The sequence below is a fragment of the Parus major genome, chromosome 5 (assembly GCF_001522545.3).
Source record: "Parus major isolate Abel chromosome 5, Parus_major1.1, whole genome shotgun sequence".
Lineage (NCBI taxonomy): Eukaryota > Metazoa > Chordata > Aves > Passeriformes > Paridae > Parus > Parus major.
In genome coordinates, this window is record NC_031774.1 from 14,973,712 (window position 1) to 14,996,252 (window position 22,541).

The following is a 22,541-nucleotide window of genomic DNA, read 5'->3' on the forward strand; positions in this document are numbered from 1 at the left end:
GGTCTCACCAACCACGAGACTGGTGAAGCCATGGTGATTACTCAGCCAAACACTTCCAGCTCAGTTAAATTTGACACGGCTTTCCACTGGTCTCCCTTATATTTAGTGCATTTTTGGTTAACTAATAGTCTCAAGTATCATGGTTCTACTACCGTCTAAGTGAATCTTATTTCCTATTCAAAATCAATTCGATATGTGCAAAAAATTACAAATCAGGTAAGAACTGCAGTCACTATTTCTAATAGACAGTGAAGGAAAAAAAAAGAATCATGATGAGGATAAAAGAACATGGGGCATCCCCAAGATAACAGCAACACAGGGAATCTTACTAGTGGTTGGGAGACACATCCCTTCAATAAAATGCTTTCCTCTGCTATGAGCAAAATATTTTATAGTTATTAATCAGACTTTCAGCTCTCCTTTAAGAACAGCCCTAACATATAAACAGAGCTCCAGATTAAAACTGTTTGTACATGCTCATGATGTTTAAGGTCTTTCTTATCTCTGTAGCTTTTAAACAATCTTCTGATAATTGAAGTGCAAAGTCTAAAGGGCATGCACTGAGAGCAGAGTCAAGTAAACCCTTCTCTTAAACACCAGATATACAGTAACAGTCTCCACTTGTTCAGCATTCCCTTACAGATCCTTCAGACTCGGGAAAGGCTGGACTTCGGCTCCCGTTTCTTCCCTCTTTGAAGCAGAGCTCACACAAGCACAAGCGCCAATGTGAGGGCTGACTTGGCGAGCGGCGGTGACGGAAACGCCGCCCCAGCGGCTCTGGCACTGGGACTCTCCGGTGTTTCTCAGCAGCACCGAGCTCACTCTATTTTTAGGCAGGAGGGAGGAAGGCAGCTGCAGGGGAAGTGCCACAATGGAGCACGCTGACCCCGCAGGAAGCCCCTCTTCACAAAACCTGACGGGAGCTGTGGCCGGAGACACCAACATCCTTGCGGCAACACTGTCAGCAACGGGGGCCGGATGTGCGAGGTGAACCTCCTGATGTGCTCTGAAGGGGCTTCAGCAGCACCCAGGAGCCATAAAAGTGAGGATGAGAAACCTCCCTAGGCAAAGGTGTGCAAAGAAAGGGAGAAACAGGCAAAATAAACCTCCCAGGAGAGTTTCTTGGGAAGAACAGGCCAGCAGATTAAGTTCTGTAGGCCTGCCTGAAGTGGAAGGAGGTGCTTTTGACCCAAATGCTGGAGATAACAAGAGGTGGAGCAGCTGTAGCAGCTGGGCAGGGAGACAGCATGGCAAACAGTGGGCTGGGCTCTGTGCAGGACAGAGGGGCCCCAAAGGGCTTGGAGGTGGTGGGAAGGCATTAATGAACCCTGTACAATGAAGGCTGTCTGCTGGATGCCTGCCAAGCCCCAGAGAGACTGATGGAGACTGTCAGACGCTGCATAACTGCTGTCTCATGAAGAACAACATAGCAGTAGTGGTGTCCCAAAAAATGGTCTGCTTACAGTCCCCAGAAGCTGCTAATGGCCAGGAACCAGCCCTTGCCACTCCAGCTTGTACCAGTGAAGCTGCTGGCTTGGGTTTTCAACCCAAACCATGGCAGATTTTTATATTTTAAACACTGGGTAGTTCAACAGGTTTCATCACAAGTCAGAAAATCAACTTTCTTCATCCTTGAGTGCAACAGTTTCTGACTTCTTCTCCCATTAGGACAGTAGAGAGAAGACAAAGCTGTGCTAGAGGCAAGTCATTTCCAGGTCTGACAAGTCACTCTTCATCCTAACCACCCCAGTATATGGGTAACAAGCAGATGCAGCACATGTGAAGACCAAGCAGCATGATGCTGGGACCCCAACAAGCAGGTCATCACAGACAGAAGGTTTTGTTCTCAGTTTTTTCAAAATAAACACTGAAGGCACCTTCTGGGGTGAGCAAATATTGCTAGCAGATCAGAGTCATAGAGCAGCCCAGGCTGAAGGGACCTCAAAGGATCACCTGGTCCAACTTTTGTGAGACTGGGAACCTTAGGAGAGATTATGCAGAACCCTGCCCAATTATATCTTGAAAACCTCCAGCAATATGGACTCTATTGTAGTGTCCCTGGGGAGGTTTTTCCAGTGAATGATTGCTCTCACTGCAAAATATGTTTTTCTGATACTGAGATTATCAGGAAAATACAGATGACTAGGAAAATTTTGCTCTGAAAACCAGGAAATGAAAGTCCAGTGAGACCCTCAACTGATGGAGAAGACTAAGAGGAAACACAGACATTTGCTGTTTCAGAGAAGTTTTCCAGTGACCTCTGTAATTGCTTCTTGCTGGGATTTCTGGCAGCTTCAATAAAACAAACCCAATCCTGCCCTGCTGAACTCCCACCCCAGGCAGGCTGTGCAGACCTTGGACTGTCAAGTGAGGCCCTGGCTTCCCGCTTCTCTCCCTGCTCTCACTTCACCAGCTCCTCGTCAGAGCCAGCATCACTATCAAGTGAGGAAACAGCAAGGAGGAAAGGAGGGGAGGGAAGAAGACGTGTGCCACGTGCAGCTTCCTGACCGGAGCACAGCGGATGCGACCGGTGCGGTGGGAGCAGCAGGAATGCACAGCCAGGCAGGGGAGAGGGCAGCGATAACTGGCCTGAGCTCGACAAACCACAAAATAACCCTGGAAGGTTTTTGGAATAAAGGCCAGCTTCATTCCCAGGCACAAACAAGCGGCTGTTATGGAGTTGCCTTTTGTTACCGAGGGCCAGAGCCTCTCCTGGGAGGCAGCAGAGCAGGACTCTGCACCAGAGTTTATTTAAAAACAGGCACAAAATATTTACTGCAACAATAGCATCTTGTACGAGGAATGCCAGCGGTGTTTCTCCACAGAAATGGCACGCTGAAGGCTGAGAAAGCAATGGAAGGCAATCCAAGGGCCCAACCACATGCTTTGAATGGTGTTTGTTTTCCCACACCCATCCTTCCCCTCAAGGAGTGGAGCTGGTGGGGGGGTCTCCGCTTTCAGACTGGGTGCCAGGTGGCTGGGGGACTATTTCACAGCAGTCACGGCCCAGACTGGAACAGCCAAGCCCTTTTCCCAGAAAGCAGCCTGACACATCTTAGCTTTCATTCCTGGCACACAGGGACGATGACGCCTAGTGTGGTTTTGGGCTCCGTGTCTGTGAGCAAGGCACCTGCCATCCCCATCCTGAATGGCACATTACCCTCCTCAAAGTCAGAGGAGATTCCTCACAAGCCTCCCCCTCCTCTGTGTAAGCACCAGAGACTGATTAACCCCTAAAATCCTCTCCTGGGTGAGCAGCTCTTGACTAAAATGGTATTTGCTCCTTCAGGGCTCCACCTGAACTGGCACAACTTGGCATGAGCAAGGCTCCATCTGCCTTTCACATGCCACTTCCCAGCTCATTTTTACTGCAGCTTTCTCTGGGGTTTTACAGCAAGCAGCTCTGTTTGCTGTAAACAAAAAGTAAAACAAGGGAGGTATGAACTGCAATCTGCAGTGCCTACAGCCATGCTGCCCCCTCACACAGCAGCAGTACCTAACCCTGGAACAGCTGGAGCTGCAGCAACAGGTACAGTGAGCAAACACATGTACAGCTGCTCATGGCACCAGGGCACCTCCACATCCTTGAGCAGCACTGCACTGTGATTTCTAACCCTATGGCACGGTGCTCTGAAAAGGCAGCAGCAAGAAAGATTGCTACAAGTGCCACACATAACCAGCCACACACCAAAGCAAGCTGTGAGCCTCAGGACCTGCATCTTGGAGTTGGAGAAGTCAGAGGAGTGGTGTCAATACTGCCTGGAGTCCTCTATCCCCTTTTGAGATGGAGCCTTAGAGCAGAAAGCTTTAGGAGAGAGACCAACCACTCTTAGCTTCACCTCCTCATCTGAATTCAAAGCAGGAGCACAGGAACCATAGTATCATCTCCTCCCTCAAGAGCATCAAGACCAGGACATAATGGTCAGAGAAAGAGGCAGCAGTGGACCAAACACCATCCCTCTTTCCCCAGTACAACCAGGGCATGTGCTGCTTTGGGCTGCAGGGATCTTGTAAAGCCTTAGGAAAGCCCCCAAACATCAGAGCCAGGGAACTGAAAGTAATTGAGCACTTCTCTTGATTTGATGCTAGGTGGGAAAGAGGTAAAAAACACAACCAAGAGGCCAGCTTAGCTTCTCAAGCAGATGATGCCTTCACGGAGGGCCCTTTACCTGCAGGGCAGGTAGGAAGCAGGATGCTCAGTTCTGAGAGCAGGGAAGGGAGAAGAAAGGCAGTATTCAGTGTCAATACTTGCTTTGGCATTAAAGCAGCATAGCTGCTGCCTGCAGGGTTGTAAAACCCATGTCCTGTCCCTGCTGAGAAATAAAGAAACCAAGAAGAAATAAACAGTCTTAAAAAAAGGACATGATGAAAAAACAAATAAAAGAGGGAACAAGCAGGGAGCAGGCCTGCCCTGGCTAGCTCTCCTGCCATGCCCCAGCATGCCCATCAGAGATGCTGTGCAGCTCCAGGCATGGGCATTCCTGGACACTTCTCCCCTCATTTCAATCCTCTCCCAGCCTCCTTAACTCATTAGAATGAATGGAAGCCAGCCACTGCCCCCAGGTCACCATGGCAATATTTCTAAAAGACAAAAAAGAAATCAAATAAGCAATCCCCCCCTCCAACGTGACACCATGCTTCCTGGGAAGGCCAGACAGCTCTCCAAGCTGTGCCTGCCCTCCCCTTGGGGTGGGCTTTAAAAGGGGGCTGAGAATAGACAAAAGAGAGATGTTTACTCTCCCAACAGGCTCCTGCAGAGAGAGTGTGCACATCCAAGAGTTCTCCAAGCCTCAGAGGAAAGGAAGGAGGCTTCAGTGCCACCCTGCTTCTGCTTCTGGCCTGGAGATGCTGAACTTCACTGAGCCCATCACCACTGCTGCTGCAGGGAAGGGTGGGACCATTAGACAATGGCAGGGAGACTCCCTCCTACCCCACACCACCCACTGTGGAAGAATGCCCTTCCCAGTAGCCAAAGAAATGACTGTCATGTTCTCCCTGGCAGCTTGGGGGAAAGATACAGGCAGAGAGTGGAAAGTCCCTCCAGGGCAGGGTTGAGGCAGGAAAAAGATGGCTGTGTGAGCCAGCCAGCTAAGCAGGGTCTCCCAGACATTTTTGTCCAGCTGCCTGGTGGAATTGGCCCAGCAGAGCTGGCAGTGCTTTCTTCAAAGTGGGGTGAGAGAGGGGGACTGGAAAAAGAGATGGTTTGCTGGAAGATGACAAGTGGGAAGCCCCTCCATTCCTCTCCACCCCCTTTCCCAAGGAAAACATTGCTGCTCTGTAGCTGCTAATGACTTCCAGATGGAGCAACAGGGTCACAAAGCATGGAGAGCTCTCACGGGGAGATGAAAGCCTGGACATGCTGCCCTCATCTGCGAGAACAAGGCAGGAAACCACGAGCACCCCTGTCAGAAAAATAGAGGGGTGGTGGGGAAAGCCTCAAAGAATGTCCTTATGTGCACACACTTGTACCCAAATCCACTCCACACAGATCCCACAGTCAGGGTTCTTCTCCTTTGCCTACCCAGGAAACACTGGAAGGAGGCTCAAGTTTTGTAAATTCACCACACCTGCAAAAGCTGGGAGGGAGTGTATGGCACAGCTCCACGACTGGGATGGACAATGGTGGCACAGCACAGGAGAGCCAGGCTGGAATGTGCTGGCCCATCCTCTGCTGCCCCAGCCTACAGCACTTCTGGGCATTTCTATGTGCCCTGGGATCTCACCCACCAAAAGAGCACAAACCCCACTGGAGGATCCCTTGGAGGTTTAGGAAGTTTCAAACATGGTGCAGGTTTTCTAAGGAAAACTGTCTAAGCTACAGCTTTGCTTGCTCTGAAGAGCAAGGAGCCACCTCTGGCACAGGTCCAGGGCAGCAAAGCCAATGGGAGAGGACGAAGGAAAACAACTACATTAGTTATACTTGGATAGATCTGAACCAAAATAACCTGATGCTACCAATGCACTTTTAAAGACCTAACCAGTTTTAGTCTGCAAGAGTAAACGAAGCACAGGGGTTGGTCATGACCAAGGTAGAATGAATTACAATTAAATGGAAATTAAATGGAAATGCAATGAAATAACATGTTGTTTTCTTAATAGAAATTGAATTCTGTAATAAGAAGAATACAAAAAAAAACCCCACCCTATACTGTCAGATGGATGGTGTAAGCCAGAAAGGAAAGTACTAAAAAAGTGTTTTGCCTTAAAACTGCTATTTTAAAAATAATTCCAGTATTATTGAAGGAGTTGATCTGACAGTGATTAGAGGAAAATCTAGAACAAGTAAAACTCAGCTTTTTGGTTTTTTTTTCCTTTAAGGGGCTAAATAATTAAATTGTCCTTAACTGTAAGTAAGTTTATTTCCAAGACAGAAAAATGCATGTACTTCTATTTTTAAAAATCCACATATATTATTTTTTAAATAATCCATTTTGCTCGGTGCGATTCAAGGCCAAATGAAAACCTTGGTTTCCACTGCCAAGCACGCAAGCCTGGCCACAGCTTGTGTGTCTGGTGGAAAATCTCCAACACAGGGAGCCTTGACAAAGTAGAGCACAAATGGGTGAGAGAAGAAACCAGTCCTGAACCAGCTGTGTGCATCCACAAGGATCCCTGCAGCAACTCATGCCAAGACTAAAGGTGGTTTTTGACTGGTGTTTATTACAGAACCTACAGACCAGGAGCCTCAGACTCTTCTCTAGCACTTTCACAGCAAGTCTAGCAAAAGATGCGCTGTTGAGTCTAACCCCACCATGTATGGGAGTTGGCACCATCACTAGAAGATGCCTAACATTTCCAGAGGGATGGGGGCAAGGATGGGAGTGGGAACAGAAACCAAGAACTTCCCATTGCTCATGGTGGGTTCACAGCCATTGTAGCACTGCTCATCTCTAGAGCCTTTGCAACACACTGGAGCTCTGCTGAGCCCCCTCTGCAATGGAAACCTCCCAGAAATCACTGCTTTTTATCCCAGGCGGTCCTGAAAAGGCTAATGAAGCTAAATTATCTAAAAAGGCTAATTAAGTTATGGATGCAAGGGATAGCTCCTCCACAACCACTTACCCAGCACAAGTCTGTGTGGGTGACAGGCTGGGAGGCTCTGCACTGCTGGCCACGTCTGGGACCCATGACAAGAGTGGCCAAGACATCCTCATGTGCTGCAAGGACAATGGGCAAAGCTGGGGAAAGCTCAGAGAAATGTCCCCATCCCTACCCTATGCACTGCCACTCTCTGCAAGGGTCAGATTTCCCTGAGCCCAAAATCTCATGACAGGGCTTCCAAAATCCTCAAGACACCCATGAAAGCTTGCAAGCAGCTGCATTTCAACTCAGATATGTACTCATTTGTAAGAAAGACTTCAAAGCCTCCCTGTGCTTTCTGGCCCATTTATTCTAGACCAGTCTGCGTGAAAAGCAGCTTGAACTTGTTTCCAGGGCAGAAATTATTATCCTGAATTGTATTTGTTCCAAGGAGGATGGTGAAGACAGTCTGATTCACCTCACAAGGAAGCCTGTGTTCCCATTAGCTGATGTCCCTTGCACGCCTCAGCAGCACTCGCAGGCACATTCACCACCCTGGTCCAAGCCATTACTGCCCCCACCTGCCTGACTGGCTTGGGAGCTGGATAAACATTACCTAGGGAACTCCCCCACCAAAAAAACCTTCCTGCCTTTCTGTTGGGACAGTGACACCCAGCAGGATGACAGGGAGAGGCAGTGGTGGCAGCAGCCTTGGTGGCCAGGTTTAGTCCATCACTGTATGCCTGTCCAAAACCTCACACTCCTCTCCTGTGTCCACCACGCTGCAAGGGAGGAGACACTGCCCAGCAGAGGATTTACTAGTAAGACACACAAAACCTAGATAGAGGCAAAGCAAAGACCTTCCTCACCCCAGAAGCTACGTGGAAAACTGCACCCCAGCTCAGGACGCTTTTGCACTCTTTATCGTGGCTGGCCCCGCTCCCAGGGCCGAGCTAATTAGAGCCACAGGTCGTGCTGCCCTGTCACTTGCTGTGAGCAGCTGGAGGCAGATTTCCTATTTTGGTTTTGGCAGGAGAGAGTGAAGCCGAGACCATCCGGCTGCTGTGCTCCATTCCTTGCCGGGCAGCCTGAGGAAAAGCACAGGAAGGGCAGCAGCAGGAACCAGCACCCAGTGATGCTCCCAGCACACAGGCAGCCCAGCAAGGGGGAAGTGGGAAATCCTGGGGTGTGGATTTAAGGCAAAGAAGGGCTGAGGTTTTTTGTTCCTGCCCTTCTCAAAGCATTTCTTCCACAACAGCCATCTCCAGGCATCAAATCTTTGAAGGATATAATAACCAAATCTTTGAAGGATGGAGAACATGGCTTTTTCCTCCCACTGTCATCCCACAAAGAAAGGGCAAAAGTAGTAAGTCCAGGGTCACTTCAAGAGCCCCACGTGCTCTTAAAACTGGTTACACCACAGCACTAATTTATTGTTCCAATTTGTACTGGTATCTGCAGAGAGAGACCAGCTCAGCCTTCTCTGGGCTCTCATAACACCCTGAATCACAGTTTTGTTGTTTGTTTGTTTTTTTACAATGGTACTTTATGTGTAGGATCAGTAAATATCTGAGAAGTGTTTAGCCAGTTGTTACCAACTTATCAATGCCTCTAGCTATCTTGAAGGATGTTCTCAGCCTTGTGACCAACATCTTCCCAGCCTCCAGACAGACAAAGCATTCCAGACACAGTGTTATCCAAGAGCAAGAAGGATTTTCGTTTCTGAACTTCAAATAAAGCAAATAAATGCCTACCAGACCACAAGCCAAGCTCAGATGAAGAACAAGTATTTTCCTTTATGGTTATGAAAGCATGGAACTAAGGTGCTCCAGCTATTCCCATCCCTGGTACTTTTTGGTCTTTACAGTGCTGAAGCAGTTAAAGCATTTGCTGGAGCATTGGAACCAAAGCCAAAATGGAAGTGTCAAAAGCCAGGACTGCAACAAGTGGTTAGGGGATCAGATGGTTTGCATGCCGTGCTGAGGAAAAGCCCAAGAACAAGGGCCCGTTTAATAACCTCCCAAGCCAGCCCACAAGGCAATTTGTGCATGCAGTGCCAGAGTGCTCAGGAGGAGGGGTAGTGCCTGTGGGAAACCCCAGCCCGCAGGAGCTCCTTCCTGGGGGCTGGAAGGGAGAGCAGGGGAACAGCTGCCTGTGCTCTGGAGGGCTGCTGTGATGGTCAGGTCTGGGAGCCAACGGCAAGGACTGCCCCTCTCATCCTGCTGCAGCCTGAAGTATCATGCCTGGTACCTGTAGCTTCGCTGTTCCCCACAGCTTCTTTTTCCCACTTGGCCATTACCCTCAAATCTGTTATTTTTCCTCTCTCATAACACTCAAACACCCTGGAAAAACAGTCTTTAACAAACACCTCCAGCTCTGGGGTAGGGGAAAGGACACAGAAAGAAACCAGGAGACACCAAATCCCTTCTTTCCTACTTCCCACTTCTCGCTCACTACCCACCCTATGATGGAAGTTTTCCTCCCTCAACAGTGTTTATTGCTTCCCCCTCTCCTGCAGTGCCACAGCAAAGCCTGGCTGGCCTATAAAAGCCTCCTGACAAATCCTGGGACCAGCACCCTGTGCCAGACACCAAAAAGTCATTTGCAAAGTTAAAAAAAACAAAACAACAGAGCTCTGGAGGCCAAGCCCAAAGAGTTTCCCGTTCCCAAATGCAGGAACATTGTGTGCATGTGTATATTGCATGCCAGAGAAAAAAAAGGAGGGAGTATCAGTTGCAGGAGAGGAAAAATCGGGGGTAGGGAGCAGAGGTGGGGGGGGAAGCAAAAAGAAATCCCAGCCTTCAGACTCCAGAGGTCTGGCTGGGAGAGGCAGCAACTAAAAGAAATGCTCTGCTGTTATTACTGCATGGAAATAACAGCTGCCAGAAGGAATCCAGGCCAATCTGTTGCTGAATATAACTTTAAAAAGACAGCCAGCCTCAAATCATGGGCTGCTCACGGGTGTTGGAAAGTCAGTGTGGTGGTGGGACCCACAGTGCTTCCCCAATGCCTTCTAAACAACAAAGGCTGAGGACAAAGACAAAATTAGGGTGGAAGAGTAAAAGATGGTCAACAGGCAGGAGGGAAGGACTCCGCCCTATGTTCTGCCCCAGGTTTGGGGAGAAAATGTTAACTAGGTGGGTATTGGTTCTTAGCCCCTCAAAAGGAAAGGTTTGAAGTGGTTACTGGAGAGAGTTTAACTTCTTGTGAGCTCCCTTTTCTGTTCTTAAAAATGAGATCTACTAAGGGGAAATGCTGGAAATAGAGTTCAGGGTGTAAGGTACGAGAAGAGAGACAGCAAGGGAGAAAACCCCACAGCTATTTACAGCACGAGTATCTTCTGTAACCAGAGACAGCCAGGGAGAGGGCTCAGGTATACTGTTTCATAGGCAAGCAGGGAAATGCAAAGGAAAACCCTTTCCAGAAAGTAATTTTAGCTACAGGTGAGAACAGGACATGGATCAGATGATGTTCCCAGCCCCGGCAACTTGTGCTCCAAGCCAGCTTCTGACTGGCAGCCAGCCCCTCCTACAAACTGCTCCCCCTTGTCTGTGGGGGAATCACTGGTGAACAGGGGAAAACCAGGGGACATGCTGTCAAGTTAACAAAAATCATGCTAAGCTTAACCGTAGTGCGCGGAGGCTCCACCTGCCCCTCCTGGAGAACATGAGTCACACGCGCACCAAGCTTCGCTCCCTGCTGCCAGGCACTCTGTCGGCTGCTATTACTGCCCTTTGGATAGGAAACAAAACACGCTTCCAAGAAGTCCCCCCTCTTCCCAAATGTGCTCTGGAGAAAACCCACTACATCACAACACGTCTCTCTGCATTTTTAGCTGATGTGGATTTGGACTCTGCGCTTGGGCCGCAGCCAGCATTTACGGAAGGCTTTGGCTGGCACAGCAGGGGATATTTTGGAGAGTACAAGGGCAGCAGGAGGTGTTTTTATCTCCTTGGTGCTCACCTGGAGCTTTCTGCCCGGCCCTTGGGCAGCCTACCCTGGGGCACAGCAGCAATGCCAGCACCCCCACAGCTACTCACCGACGTAGAAGGTGTTGGGGGCCTGCTTGTCCCCCAGCTGCAGGTACAGGATATTCGTTGTCTGCGAGTCATGGCGGAGCCACAGGGCCACTCCCAGGATGATGCCTCCGGCCAGCTGGGGAGAAAACAGAGGGAAGCAAGGGTTATCCACTGTTCCAGCCACATCGGAGCCAGACCAGCAGTTTTCAGCCAGGAGCAGAAGACTTGCTTTTCATCTTCCCACAAATATATGAGAACATCCTTTCTAACCCTGCAACATGCTTTGTGCCCCGTAGATCTGGAGCCATATGATCTTCCCTGCTTTATCAGAAGACTCCTCGTTCTGGGGATGTGCGAAGCCCTTTCCAGTTCCTGAAGGAGATTTCTTTCCCAAAAAGTATTTATTATGCTTTATTATTATTTTCAGTGGAAGGCTCTGCCTTACCCAAGCAGGAGATGTGCCACTAAGGTTTTCAGGAGAGCTTTTCAACAGAAGATAGGACCAGTCCCAGTTACTCCTTTTCCAGTGGGCTGTTATCACCTTGTTTCACTTCCCTGTGACACAAACAGAAAGTGGGGGAACTGTCCATTTTTCCCCTCTGTCCCCAAGTTTTGCATGCACACTACTTTCCATCCACGGTCAGGCTTCCAGTCGAACACACCTAGTGTCCCCTCAGGCACACAGAGCTTTCCTCAATGTCCTAATACAGGAATTGAAGCAGAGCAAGGCCCTATGGTCAGGCCAACGCATCACCACACTACTTTTGGGGCCTCCAGGCCGAGACTGGTGCCTTGCCCACGCTGTCGAGCATCAGAAGAGCAGCACACCCACACCCCCGTGTGCACACGCAGGACTGACCAGGGCAAAGACAAAAACACACTCCAGATGTGGGAGGAGATGTTCTGCACATGGGACATCAACACAGACATTGGGATATTTATGTACAAACAGTAGGAAGTTTTATGACCGACTTCCTCACAGTTTTCTCTTTCAAGGAGGGGCTGGGAATGGCCACGGAAGCTGGGAGCAGATATGGGGCACTACAGCAGGGAAGGTGTCACTGAGAGGAACTCAAGGTAGAGCTTTTTCAGCAGGACTCACTGCATCCTCTGTGACACCCCCCTTCCACTTAAAAAGTATGAGAGAGAGGGAAAAAATATCAACATCTGGGAAAAAACCCAAACCTTTAAGAATTCAAATATCATTCCTGTGAAATGTTGAAATCACCCATTCAAATGCCAATTTAATTTTGAGCATCCTAAGTCCTTGAAGCCATTCATCTTAAAAAAGAGAAGAAAACTATCAAAGAGTATAGAAGTGGAAACATGCTTTTCTAAAAGAGTCTGAATCAGGTCAGCTACAGGGTAGCTGTTATAGAAAGTCACATAAAAATTTCTTAAAAAGCATGGCTTTTTCAGTAAAGGTGCAAGGTCTCCAGTTGTACAAGCACAACAGGGAACACAGGAGGACTGGGATCTGCAAGACAGGCTGTCGATGGGAGCCTGGCTTTACCCCTTGGGAGCTCAGATAGTGGTTTCCTCCTTGCTCATTTCTACAAATCCCAGCCACAAGATTTTTCCAGGACTGCCACTGAAGCTGGGGCAAACCCACACCATTTCCAAACTCACAGGGCAAACTGCTCTCAGGGCTTTTCCACTATCAGAGGGAGAAAATCCCCACCAGCTCCAGGAGAGGAAGGGAAATCTTTCCTTTTCCCCAGTCCGCCACCAAAGTAATCGGATTTTAACACTTCTGCCACAGGAACCAGTACAACTTCCCCGCTGGCACAGTCCCTCATCCCTCCTGCACTGGGGCCAGCCTGAGGTTCTCCAAACACTGGCTATGGAGAAAAGTCACGAAAGCCAGTCTGTGCTCAAGTCCAGCTCCAAATAAGGCAGGTTGTGGCTTCACACAAAGTTACCCAAATTCAGCCTGGCGTGGCTCGTTCATTGTCTGAGGGCATAACAAAGTTTGTGTTTTTACTCTCAGAGGAAAGAATATGTCCCCAAAATAATCCATGCCGCTCGAAGTAAAGCTCTCTTGGTGGTAGCTGCTAGGAGAGAAGTGATCCCGAGGAAGGTCTGGATTTCTGTGCTGGCTGGAAGAGGTAAAGAAAAAAGGCTGCAGCCTTTTTTGTTTTGGTTTTCTCCCTGCAAAGACACATTGCTATGCCCTGACATGCTCCACACTCAGCAGTGCCACCCCAGCATGCCCTGCCACCCGTGGCTGCCACCAGCAGCTCCTTCCCAACCAAATTTGCCTTAAAATGCCTGCCAGAACTGAAAGCAGATTGCAAGTGGTCCTCAAGATATTTTTTAATAATTTGGGAACATCAGCTAGAGGCATGGAGCCTCTTCTAATGCACCAAACCCACCCCAGCAGTGAGGTCTGCCTAAAACAGCCAGCTGAACCAACTCCAAATGTTCCTGGTTTCATCCTGAATGCACCCCAGGAACATCACATATCCCTCCCACACCGCCTGACTCCATTTGCATTTTTAACAGAGCATGGAAGACCTCTGAATGGAAGCTTTAATCCAATAGCAGCTGGATTTCTTAAGAGAAAATGACATTCACTTACTAATGAAAACAGGGTTTGAGCTACAATGAGTAACTTTTTCCATGAAAACCATACATCCTCCCACCACCAAGAAGCCCAAAGCAGAATTAAAGCTCTTTCTTCCAAGAGCAAAGAAAACAAGAGGGAGAAAACATTGTCAACTTGCCACAGTAACTGTGCCTTCCGCTGTACCTTTCTTGGGATAATCTCATTTTTAATAGAACAACTTGTTCCAGATAAAAGCTTGATATTTTCTCCCCCTTCCATCCTACAACTGCTGTTTGCCAACACGAGAGCCTGAAGAGCTCCAGCCACTGATGGCAGCGTCATGCTCATCTCTAGGCTGCACATCCTCATACATATCACTGGTTTCTTCAGCTGTGGATATCTCTAATCTCACACAGGTTATCCCACTGATCCTTGTGTTCCCAGCTTGTCAGACAGCAGTGCTGCAGAGCCTGGGGCCATCACTTGTGCTACACTCCGAGTGCCCAGCACAGCTCTCCATTTAAATTTTTGGGGACTGCAATAATCTGAAAGCTGCAACTTCAGCAATGCCAGCAGTTTGTTGGACTTTGACCTGCTTTCCAAAAGCTGAGCTGCCCAGCCTGCTGTTCTGCTGCCAGCACCATGGCACTCACAGAAGGCACATCAGTGGTGCTCCCCAGGACGGGGCTGGCCCCAGAGCTCACGCCCTGAGCGGCTTCCTGGCACAGCAGAGGTGGTGCTGCAGGCTCTGACGTTTCCTCTTTACTGCTATTTTCCAGCTTCCAGAGATTTATTGCTTCTTCCACAGACAGCTAGACTTTTCCAGCTGGATCCTGCCTGCTCAAGACTTGCTTTTTCAGGAATGCTGTTCCTGCTTGACACAGCGGGGAAGGTTCCCATTGAATGCTGCCTAGGGGCAGGAAAAGGCAGACCCTGTGTCCCCAAGAGGTGATGGGATGGCATCCCACATGAGAAGGTAACACCAGATGAGCACTATGATGAAAGCAGGTGTGCAGTCCTGGTTTGCTGCCCAATCCATGGTGCACATAGTGAGGCTCCTTCCCAGACAGAGCCTCACCAATGGACATGCTGTTCACTCTAAAATTTCCAGACCCAGATGTGGGGCAACAGAACAAACCCATTTTTCACAGCTTAGTCACTCCTGTCCACAAGACATTCTTATGAATTTAGGGTGCAAGGAATGACCCCCTTCCCCTTTTAAGGTCATGTACCCCACTTCTGAGCTGCCCCCACCTTAACCTGTTGCTCCTCAAAACTCACATATGCCAGGATGTGCATCACCTCCCCAGTCCCTTCCACTGCCCCCAGTCTTTTTCCTCCTGCTCCCTTCCCTCCACCTTTCTCTGAAACAGAGTTCCTGGAAGGGAGGAGGAGAAGAAAGAAGTTCTGGCTATGGGGCAGCTTGCCGGGCATGCCAAAGCAAAGCAGGCAGACATCCTGTGGCTCAAGTCAGCGAAGGAGGGAAGTGGAGCTGCCAGCAGTTTCACCATGCTCTATTTTAGCAGTGCCACTTCCCACTGCCACAGCTGGTCCTGCCTCCAGGTCGTGCTTCCCAACCTGTGAGAGCCCAAGGGCCGGGAGAGGCTCTCCCCTTGCTGGAAAAATGCTGCCAGCAGAACACATGCCACGATGCCTGGGAAATACCACAGCTACTAACAAGAAGCAGGATGCTGCCAGGAAAGCTTAATGAATTTGAGCTGGTTTATGATTAAGGTAGATGACTGGAGATTTTTAACAGAGATAACTGTAGATTTTTCTCATGCTGCAGAGGTCTGCAATTTCCCTTACACCACCTGGAAGAAGAGCCCTTGGTGAGGGCAGCACCCAGACCCCACCCCAGAAGCCCAACCAGGGCTCCCCATGGCTCCTCTCCAGCACAACCTGCAAAGCAGCTGAGATGGAGTAACAATGAATCCTCTTCCTTTCAGGTGTGGGGAACCAGGATGCAGAAAAGCAAAGTGGCTAGCCAAGATCGAAATACCTTCCCATGCAAGAAGCCCTTCATTCGGCCAGCAATGAACTGCTAATTTGGGGTTGAATGCTTTGCTTCCAGGTAATCTGTGGGTCTCTAGGTGAAACGGCATGAGTAGAGAAAAAGCAGGGAGATAGAGACTCATCACTTGATGGAAACTACCTTTGGAAGGGCAGTACAAGCCCTCGCAAGATCTGTGCTAGCACATTACAGGTCCTGCACTACCAGCCTGAGGACAGAGGCAGGCAAAAGAGGGACACATGGAATGTGCCCAGGTAGCACCACACCTTCCCACAGCCTGCACCTGGCCTCCTGGAAAGCAGAAAAATAATTTCTTTTCCACTGCAACAGCTGCACCTCATGGAACTGCTGAAAGGGCCTGGGGTGCAGCAAAGGGCTGACAGGTGAATGGTGGTCCAGGAACCTGGGAACTTGGGTTCAATGCTGAGACCATTTCCATGCTACAATGTCAAGTCTTCACACCAAAAAGTCACTTGAAATTTCAAGGTGAGATGTGCTAGAGGTCACTGCTGTGCTGCATGTCAGTGGGCTGTGGGATGCCCTGGAGCCCCTTGGGAGGCTGTAAGCAGGGGAAAGGACTTCAATAAGACACAGAGTTGCAGTTTGACAGGCACACAACAAAAGGTTATCCCGGCAGGGGCACTCACATGCAGGAGCAGCAGATAGGACCCTGTGACAGCACAAGCAATGCACTTCTGCTGCCTTCCACATCCATGCTGCTCCACTGCCACTAAAGGTCAGCCTGAAAGTTTGCAGGCAAGGCCTGCCCAGGAATTGCAGGAAAGGCACTTGGGAAGAGCACCAAGCCCTGCAGGCAGGAGGAGGAGGAGAGCAGCCTGCAGCCCTGCTCTGCTCCCAGCAGCACACCTTCCAGCACGGCTATTAATAGAGCTGCCAGCCAGAGCAAATTCTCCACTGGTGCCTATAGTTACCAGCCCTACAACACTGCAGAGCTTTTCAAAACAAGCTCCAGAGGAACAGTCCCAGAGGAGCAGCATGCCAGAGGCCAAATAAAGCTTGATGGATGGGAGGAGAACGGGAATCCAGCACCAAAATCCTATGATGGGGAGCACCGTGCCCACAGGCTGCTCCCAGCCTGCCCCAGCCTGATCCCTGCTGCAGACAGAAGTAGCACTTCCCAGGGTTTAACTGCCCTCAGCAGAGAAGAAAACAATTTGAGATATTGCTTTAAAATCAATTTGGCCCATACATAAGCATTTAACTACAACAGTGATACAACTGCTTTCCCTACTTATTAGTACAGTGAAAGGCACAGTGAAAGCCACAGTGCAGGATCAAAGTGTTTCTCACTGTTAATGCTCTTGCAGAAGATAAGTATTACAGTGGCTGATAGGAGAATAAAGTGAGGAAAACAGAGCAATCCCCATTCCAGCCAGCAGCGCTCCCTCCTTTCAGCTGCAGCCCCCCTATTAAGTGCAGTCGGGTACCCCCATAGGTCAGGGTGCACCCATCTCTTCAAGAAACCTTCTGCATACAGAGACTTCAGAAGAGGTTTTGCAGGTGATGGAAAGACTGTGTTCACTTGACAGAGTGCTCTAAAACATTCCAGAGAGACATCAGCAACATAACTTGAGTGTAGGCACTGAGCCTGCTAAGGAAACCTTTCCCTTGCCCTTCAAAGACAGGTATTAAGTAGCTACAGGGTCAAACACACATGGAAATTTGCTGGCCTGTACGTTGTCCCAGGATACCACACAAAATCTGTGCAAGAAGATGCTGGGCCAGCATGAGGTCCTTGCTGCTTGCCAGACTCTCTGCAATTCCCAGGAAGACCAGCAGCACAACCAGGCAGGCACTACCACCAGCGCTTCTGAAGCAGTGCTCAGCCTCCGCCTGAACCCAACAAAATGATGTGCTACTTTGTTAGTCCCGTGTTTCCGAGGTACAGGAGCCATATCATCTCCCATTCTTCATTTAAAGCTGTGAGCAGTGGCACAGAGCCAGCCTCCTCACCACCATGGGAGGGTCATGGGGCAGCCACCACAGAGAGCTGCCACCTCCCCACAGTGTCACTTCGCATCACCAACACCAGGTAGCTCCGTGCAGGCTTTGCAGACTCCAGGGGACAGTTAACAGATCTTCCGGTGTTGCACAAGAAAACAGGCAGCTCCTCTGCCTCTTCCCTTTCAGCCACCCCTGTCAAGACAGACTCTCACTTCCACCTTCCCTCTGTTGCTGCCCTTCCTTCCCTTTGCACCCAGACTGTACGACACCCCCTCAACACACAGAAGAGTTAGACAGTGCCTGGAAAATGGCATTAGGAGCAAGCTCTTCCTTTTAATTAGACACCTTTCTCTCTGCTAGGGCAGCCAGTGGTGCTCTCAACCTGGAAAGCTGCCATGGGCTGTATTAGCTAATAAGCTTGAGCTATCCTTCTCCAAGTAAGTCAATTCCTCCTTGGTTATGTTTAATTATATTTTAAAATAGCTTGCTGGCTTCCTTTGGCCTCCCCAGGGACTCTTTGCAGCGGTGGTCAGTTCAGCCCCACACACTGAGCTTTGCTATCGGGTTTGGAAAATTCAGCAGAGCAGTCAAAGCCCAGCCACCTTCTAGGGATGGGATGGAGAAGCAGCTCCACCTGCCAGATGCCCAGCCCTGCTCCGGCTGCCCATCACACCAGCCAAACTGCCCAGAGCTACTGCTCCCTCTCACAGTGCAGAACATCCACTCACCACCAGACACCCCAAGGTTTCAGGAGATCTTGGCAGCACAGAAAAACTTTTGTATTTCCAGCCCTGTGTTTTGCTAACCAGGTGAAGCCCCCAGGTGCTGACCATGGCCTCCTCTATTACTTCAGTAGGTGGGTGCCACTGTGAAACACGTGGGGGCCCTCTCTCCTGGGACAGGCACTCGTTTGTACATCTGGTCCATGTAGCATCCACTGCTCCATCAAGAGCCACCTTGGACCAAGCACAATCTTGGAATCTTCTTCAAGAATGCATGCACAAAGGAAAAGCAATCCCAAATACCTCAAAATATAAAATAAAACTGAAACATACAATGAATGAGGAGCTGGCAGCAGGGTCACCTTTTCCTTTCTCGACACAGCTGTCTTGTGAAATTCCCCCTGTGCCGCCAGGGGAAGGCAGGGGGAGGAAGCCAGAGGGGTGTTAGTTTATTTACACTGCAGCAGGATAGCAGGGCTACATAAAAAAGTTATCAGAATAACTAAGGCTGAGAATTGCTTCCTTCTTCCTCTTGGGCACTAGAGCAAGCTCCTGTGCAGCACAGCATGGTGCCTGCCAAACTTTGGGCTCTGCCTCTGGCTTGTTTTCATCAATAGCACCCAGCGTCAGCTGCGCACAAGGCAAATCATAAGCAAATAAACACGGGGAGCCCATCAGCCCTTGTCTAACAACCGGCTGGCAGGACTAAAGGGCTGCAGGTGCCCTGTCTCACACCTCCCTGCGGTCAGAGGTGGTTTCCCAACACAGCCAGCCTGCAGCAAGGGTGCCCAGCACCATATTCTGTCCTTAAAATGACACCTGGTGAAAAGGACCATCGCGCTTTGCTGTTAACCACAGTATCCCTCCCCAGCTAACCTGCCTTTGTGGTAAACCTAAAATTCCCCTCAACTACTACTTTAAAAAACAACACAAAAGGGCTTGTAAATGCCAGGATCTGGTACTCAACCACCATTCAGCTGGCCAGCCTCACAGAAAGCATTGTTAGTTCTAATGAAGTCCAGGCTCCCAGCCTGCACAGGAGGCAGTGTGAGGGGACTAGCAAGTCCAGCACTGGGAGCCAGTGGGTCCCAGCTCACAGACATCTCTCCTGGAGAGGAACTGAAGGATCTACCCCCCACTCACAGGGAGCACCCTCCAAAAGGGCAGGGCAAGGCACCAGAAAGTCGCAACGGGGAAATTATACAGACTGTCAATTCCTCTTGCAAGAAAAATGCCCATTTATAAAAGATCAGCTCTTTTGCAAGACTTTGAGGTGAACAACTGATCTCGCTGAGAAGTGCAGAGCCCCCAGCATCCTTCCTGCCACCCAGGAGACCCTTCCTCCTCCCTCGCAAGCACAGCCGGCAGCTTCTTCCACAAGAATGGCAGGAAATCGGGAGCAGAAAGCAAGAAAAAAAACCTGGGATAAGCACGATAACTCGGAAGGAACATTTCACAGACAACCGTACCCGCCTCCATCCGGCCATTTTAAGGGTGGAGGAAAAGGTTAAAAAAAACCACCCCAGAACTGTCCTTCATTCACGCAGCTGGCAACACATCAGGTGTCAATTAACGCCGTTGTTACCAGAGCTTGTCATCTCCCCCGGTCAGTATTACACCCAGAAACAAGGCGAACAGGCCTCAAGTGAGCACCCACTGGGTTAAGCCCGACCCCTCCCAAGGATGGGGACGCCGAAGAGCTGCCCCAGGCACCCCCAGGGAGGAGCCAGCAGGCAGAGGCTCCAGCCAGGCAGCGCAACTCCAGGTGCCAAAGCAGGGATTGCTCTGGAAGCCATCGGGCCCCTTCCCACTTCTCCAGCCCCTCTTGCTGCTGTAAGCAAGCATTGAGAAAAAAAACCAAAACAAGAAATACTCGACAGCAGGGCGGGATGTCCGACAAGGGGCACAGGGCATTGGAGAAGGGGCATCCGAGCGGTGCCTTGCCTGGCAGGGTGGGGCTGGACTCACTGCCAAGACAAAAAAGCACTCCGTGGAACGGAAACCAGAGTATTTAAAACACGAAACCAGCAGCCTGCTCGGGCATATCTCGCTGCCCCCGAGCGCAGGAGCAGGGAGAGAGGGACTCTTGCCAGCCAACCTCGGGCTGCCGGAGGCTGTTTCTAAGCGGGACAAACCCGGTTTGCAGGGAAACCGGGATACGCCGCTTTTTGCTAAATTAGCCGCACGTCTGGACGGATTATTTCACGAGAAACTTTCTCAGGAAAGGCAGCCTGGATAGAATTTGCATCCTAAAATAACTTCCCGGGCGGCGGGGGCAGCGCTCCCCGGCGCGGGGCCAGGGCGGCCGGTCCCGGCTCTGCCGCCAGCTGCGGGGCGGGGGGCGCGGAGCCAGCCCCAGATCGCCCGGATCTGCCGAACGCCCCCTCCTCTGCGGCGGGCGGCAGGGCCGGCGCCTCCCCTCCCCTCCCCTCCTCCTCCTCCTCCTCTCCCTCCGCCTGGCAGCATCCCTGCATCCCTCCCTCCTTCCCTGCCGGCCGGGGAGCGCCGCTTTCCCCAGCGCAGACCCACAGCGAGAGGGGCTGCGGGAGCCCCCCCGGCTCTGCCCCCCGCCTTTCCGCCCATAAACATCCGCAGCGGCTGGACGCGAGCATCTGAAAGGTCTTCTCCAACCTCAAACCATCCTAGGATTCTACCTCCCTCTCTGCATATCTATTTAAAAAACAGACATAAATAGATATACACGTACAATTACATACATACGCATGCACTGAAATAAAAAAGCAAAGTATAATCAGCCCCTCTGCCCTCAAAAAAAAAAAAAGAAAAAGATGCAGTCCCCAAGGCACATCCCAGACAACAAATCTCAATGCTGGGGGGCAAGAAGGAGGCTAAACCCAGGCTCAGGCAGACGAGCCATATTGCAGCCCTCCTATTTAAAGGCTGGGGGGCTCAGCCCCCACTCCCCGCACCCCTGCGCTCACCCAGAAGATGAAGTTGAAGACGAAAAGGAGGTATTTGATGCACTTTGTGCAGCCTTCCACTCCCATGGCGACGGCTTTCCCAAATCTGTGCTGCCTGCTCGAGCGGGGCGGCGGCTGCAGCAGAAAACCCGCCCCCGAGCCCCGCCCCGGAAACGCCTCCCGGACACGCCCTGGACACGCCCCGGACACGCCCCGGGACACGCCCCAGGGCTGGGGGCTGCCACATGTAGCCCCCCTCGCCTTCCCCAAACCGTGGCTCGACTGTTTTCCCCTTTCTTGTGCTTTCTCCCTTCTTGTCTTCTTTTTTTTTCTTTTTCTTCTTCTTCCCCACTTTTCCGATTTCCTATTTTTTCCTAACTCCTCTTTTCCTTTTTGCTTCCCCCCCCATTTTTTCTATTATCCACCTTTTTAATTTTTCTCTTTTTTCTTCCTCTTTTGAATTTTCTCTTCCCTCCTTTCCCCGTTACTTAATTCTTCCCTTCCCCATCTTCCTTTTCTCCTTTCCTCCTTTTTTCTTTTTTCCTTCTCTTTCTTACATCTTCACACGTTTTTTTCCTCATCGCTTCCCTCCATTTTTCTTTTTTCCTCTTTTTAAAATGTGTTTTTATTTATTTCTTTGTTTTCCCCTTCTTCTTGCTCTCTGGGAGCAGCTCATAACAAAGTTTCCTACACACAGGTAGGAGGCATGGGGCAGGTGTTGGGAAGCTTTAGGAGCACTACTGCCCAGACCTGAGCACCATCCCTTAAATCTCACTGCCACCTCCTAAACGTCATCCGGGGGTGCAGGGAGAAACTTCTGTGAATAGGTTGCAGGAGGTTTTGTATTTCTATACAGAAAAGTTTGAGGGTGAATTCATGAGGGGATTCCCCCTCCCCCTTCAAAAAGTAAGAGCAAAGGGTTTTGTGTTAAAACTATGAGTCTGAAATTCAGAGTATTTCCTCATTTCCCCTTCTAGTTTTATCTCTAAATCTGCTCTGCTGAACACTTTTTGCCTAAGTTAGTGGCTATGGTACTGCAAGAAATTGCATCAAGTAGAACCACTCAAGATGTTTTCCCTTGGTTACTGGGTAACAAGAGCATCACGGGGGCTTCAGAGCTGCCCACCAGATTCCCTCTTTTTTTCTTCATTTTTTTTTTCATTTCTTTTTTTCCTTCCCCACTGTTTCCATTTCCTTTTCTTCCTCTAACTCCTCTTTTCCTTTTTTCCTCTTTTTCCCCAAAAAAAGTAAAGAAAAAAGGGTCACACATATCAATAGGCTTGGGAATTTTAGTTAACCCCCTCCCCTCTCAAAGCTACACAGTAGAAACAT

General features: G+C 50.0%; 1 protein-coding gene across 3 annotated transcripts in view; it reads right to left on the reverse strand.

The window, feature by feature from the left end:
- CD81 (CD81 molecule) overlaps positions 1–21,358 on the reverse strand; it is a 32,924-nt gene extending 11,566 nt beyond the window's left edge. For 2 of the 3 annotated variants that reach the window (XM_015631334.2, XM_015631333.3), the window contains exons 1-2: positions 21,231–21,358; positions 11,061–11,175 (exon numbers count right to left, since the gene is read on the reverse strand). In XM_015631334.2, the coding sequence (XP_015486820.1) occupies positions 11,061–11,175; positions 21,231–21,296 (181 nt within the window). In that variant the 5' untranslated portion in view covers positions 21,297–21,358. Of the gene's footprint in view, positions 1–11,060; positions 11,176–11,484; positions 11,595–21,230 lie in introns of all 3 variants that reach the window. The other variant, XM_015631335.3, reaches the window with a different exon arrangement.
- Between the last annotated feature and the right edge of the window lie 1,183 nt (positions 21,359–22,541).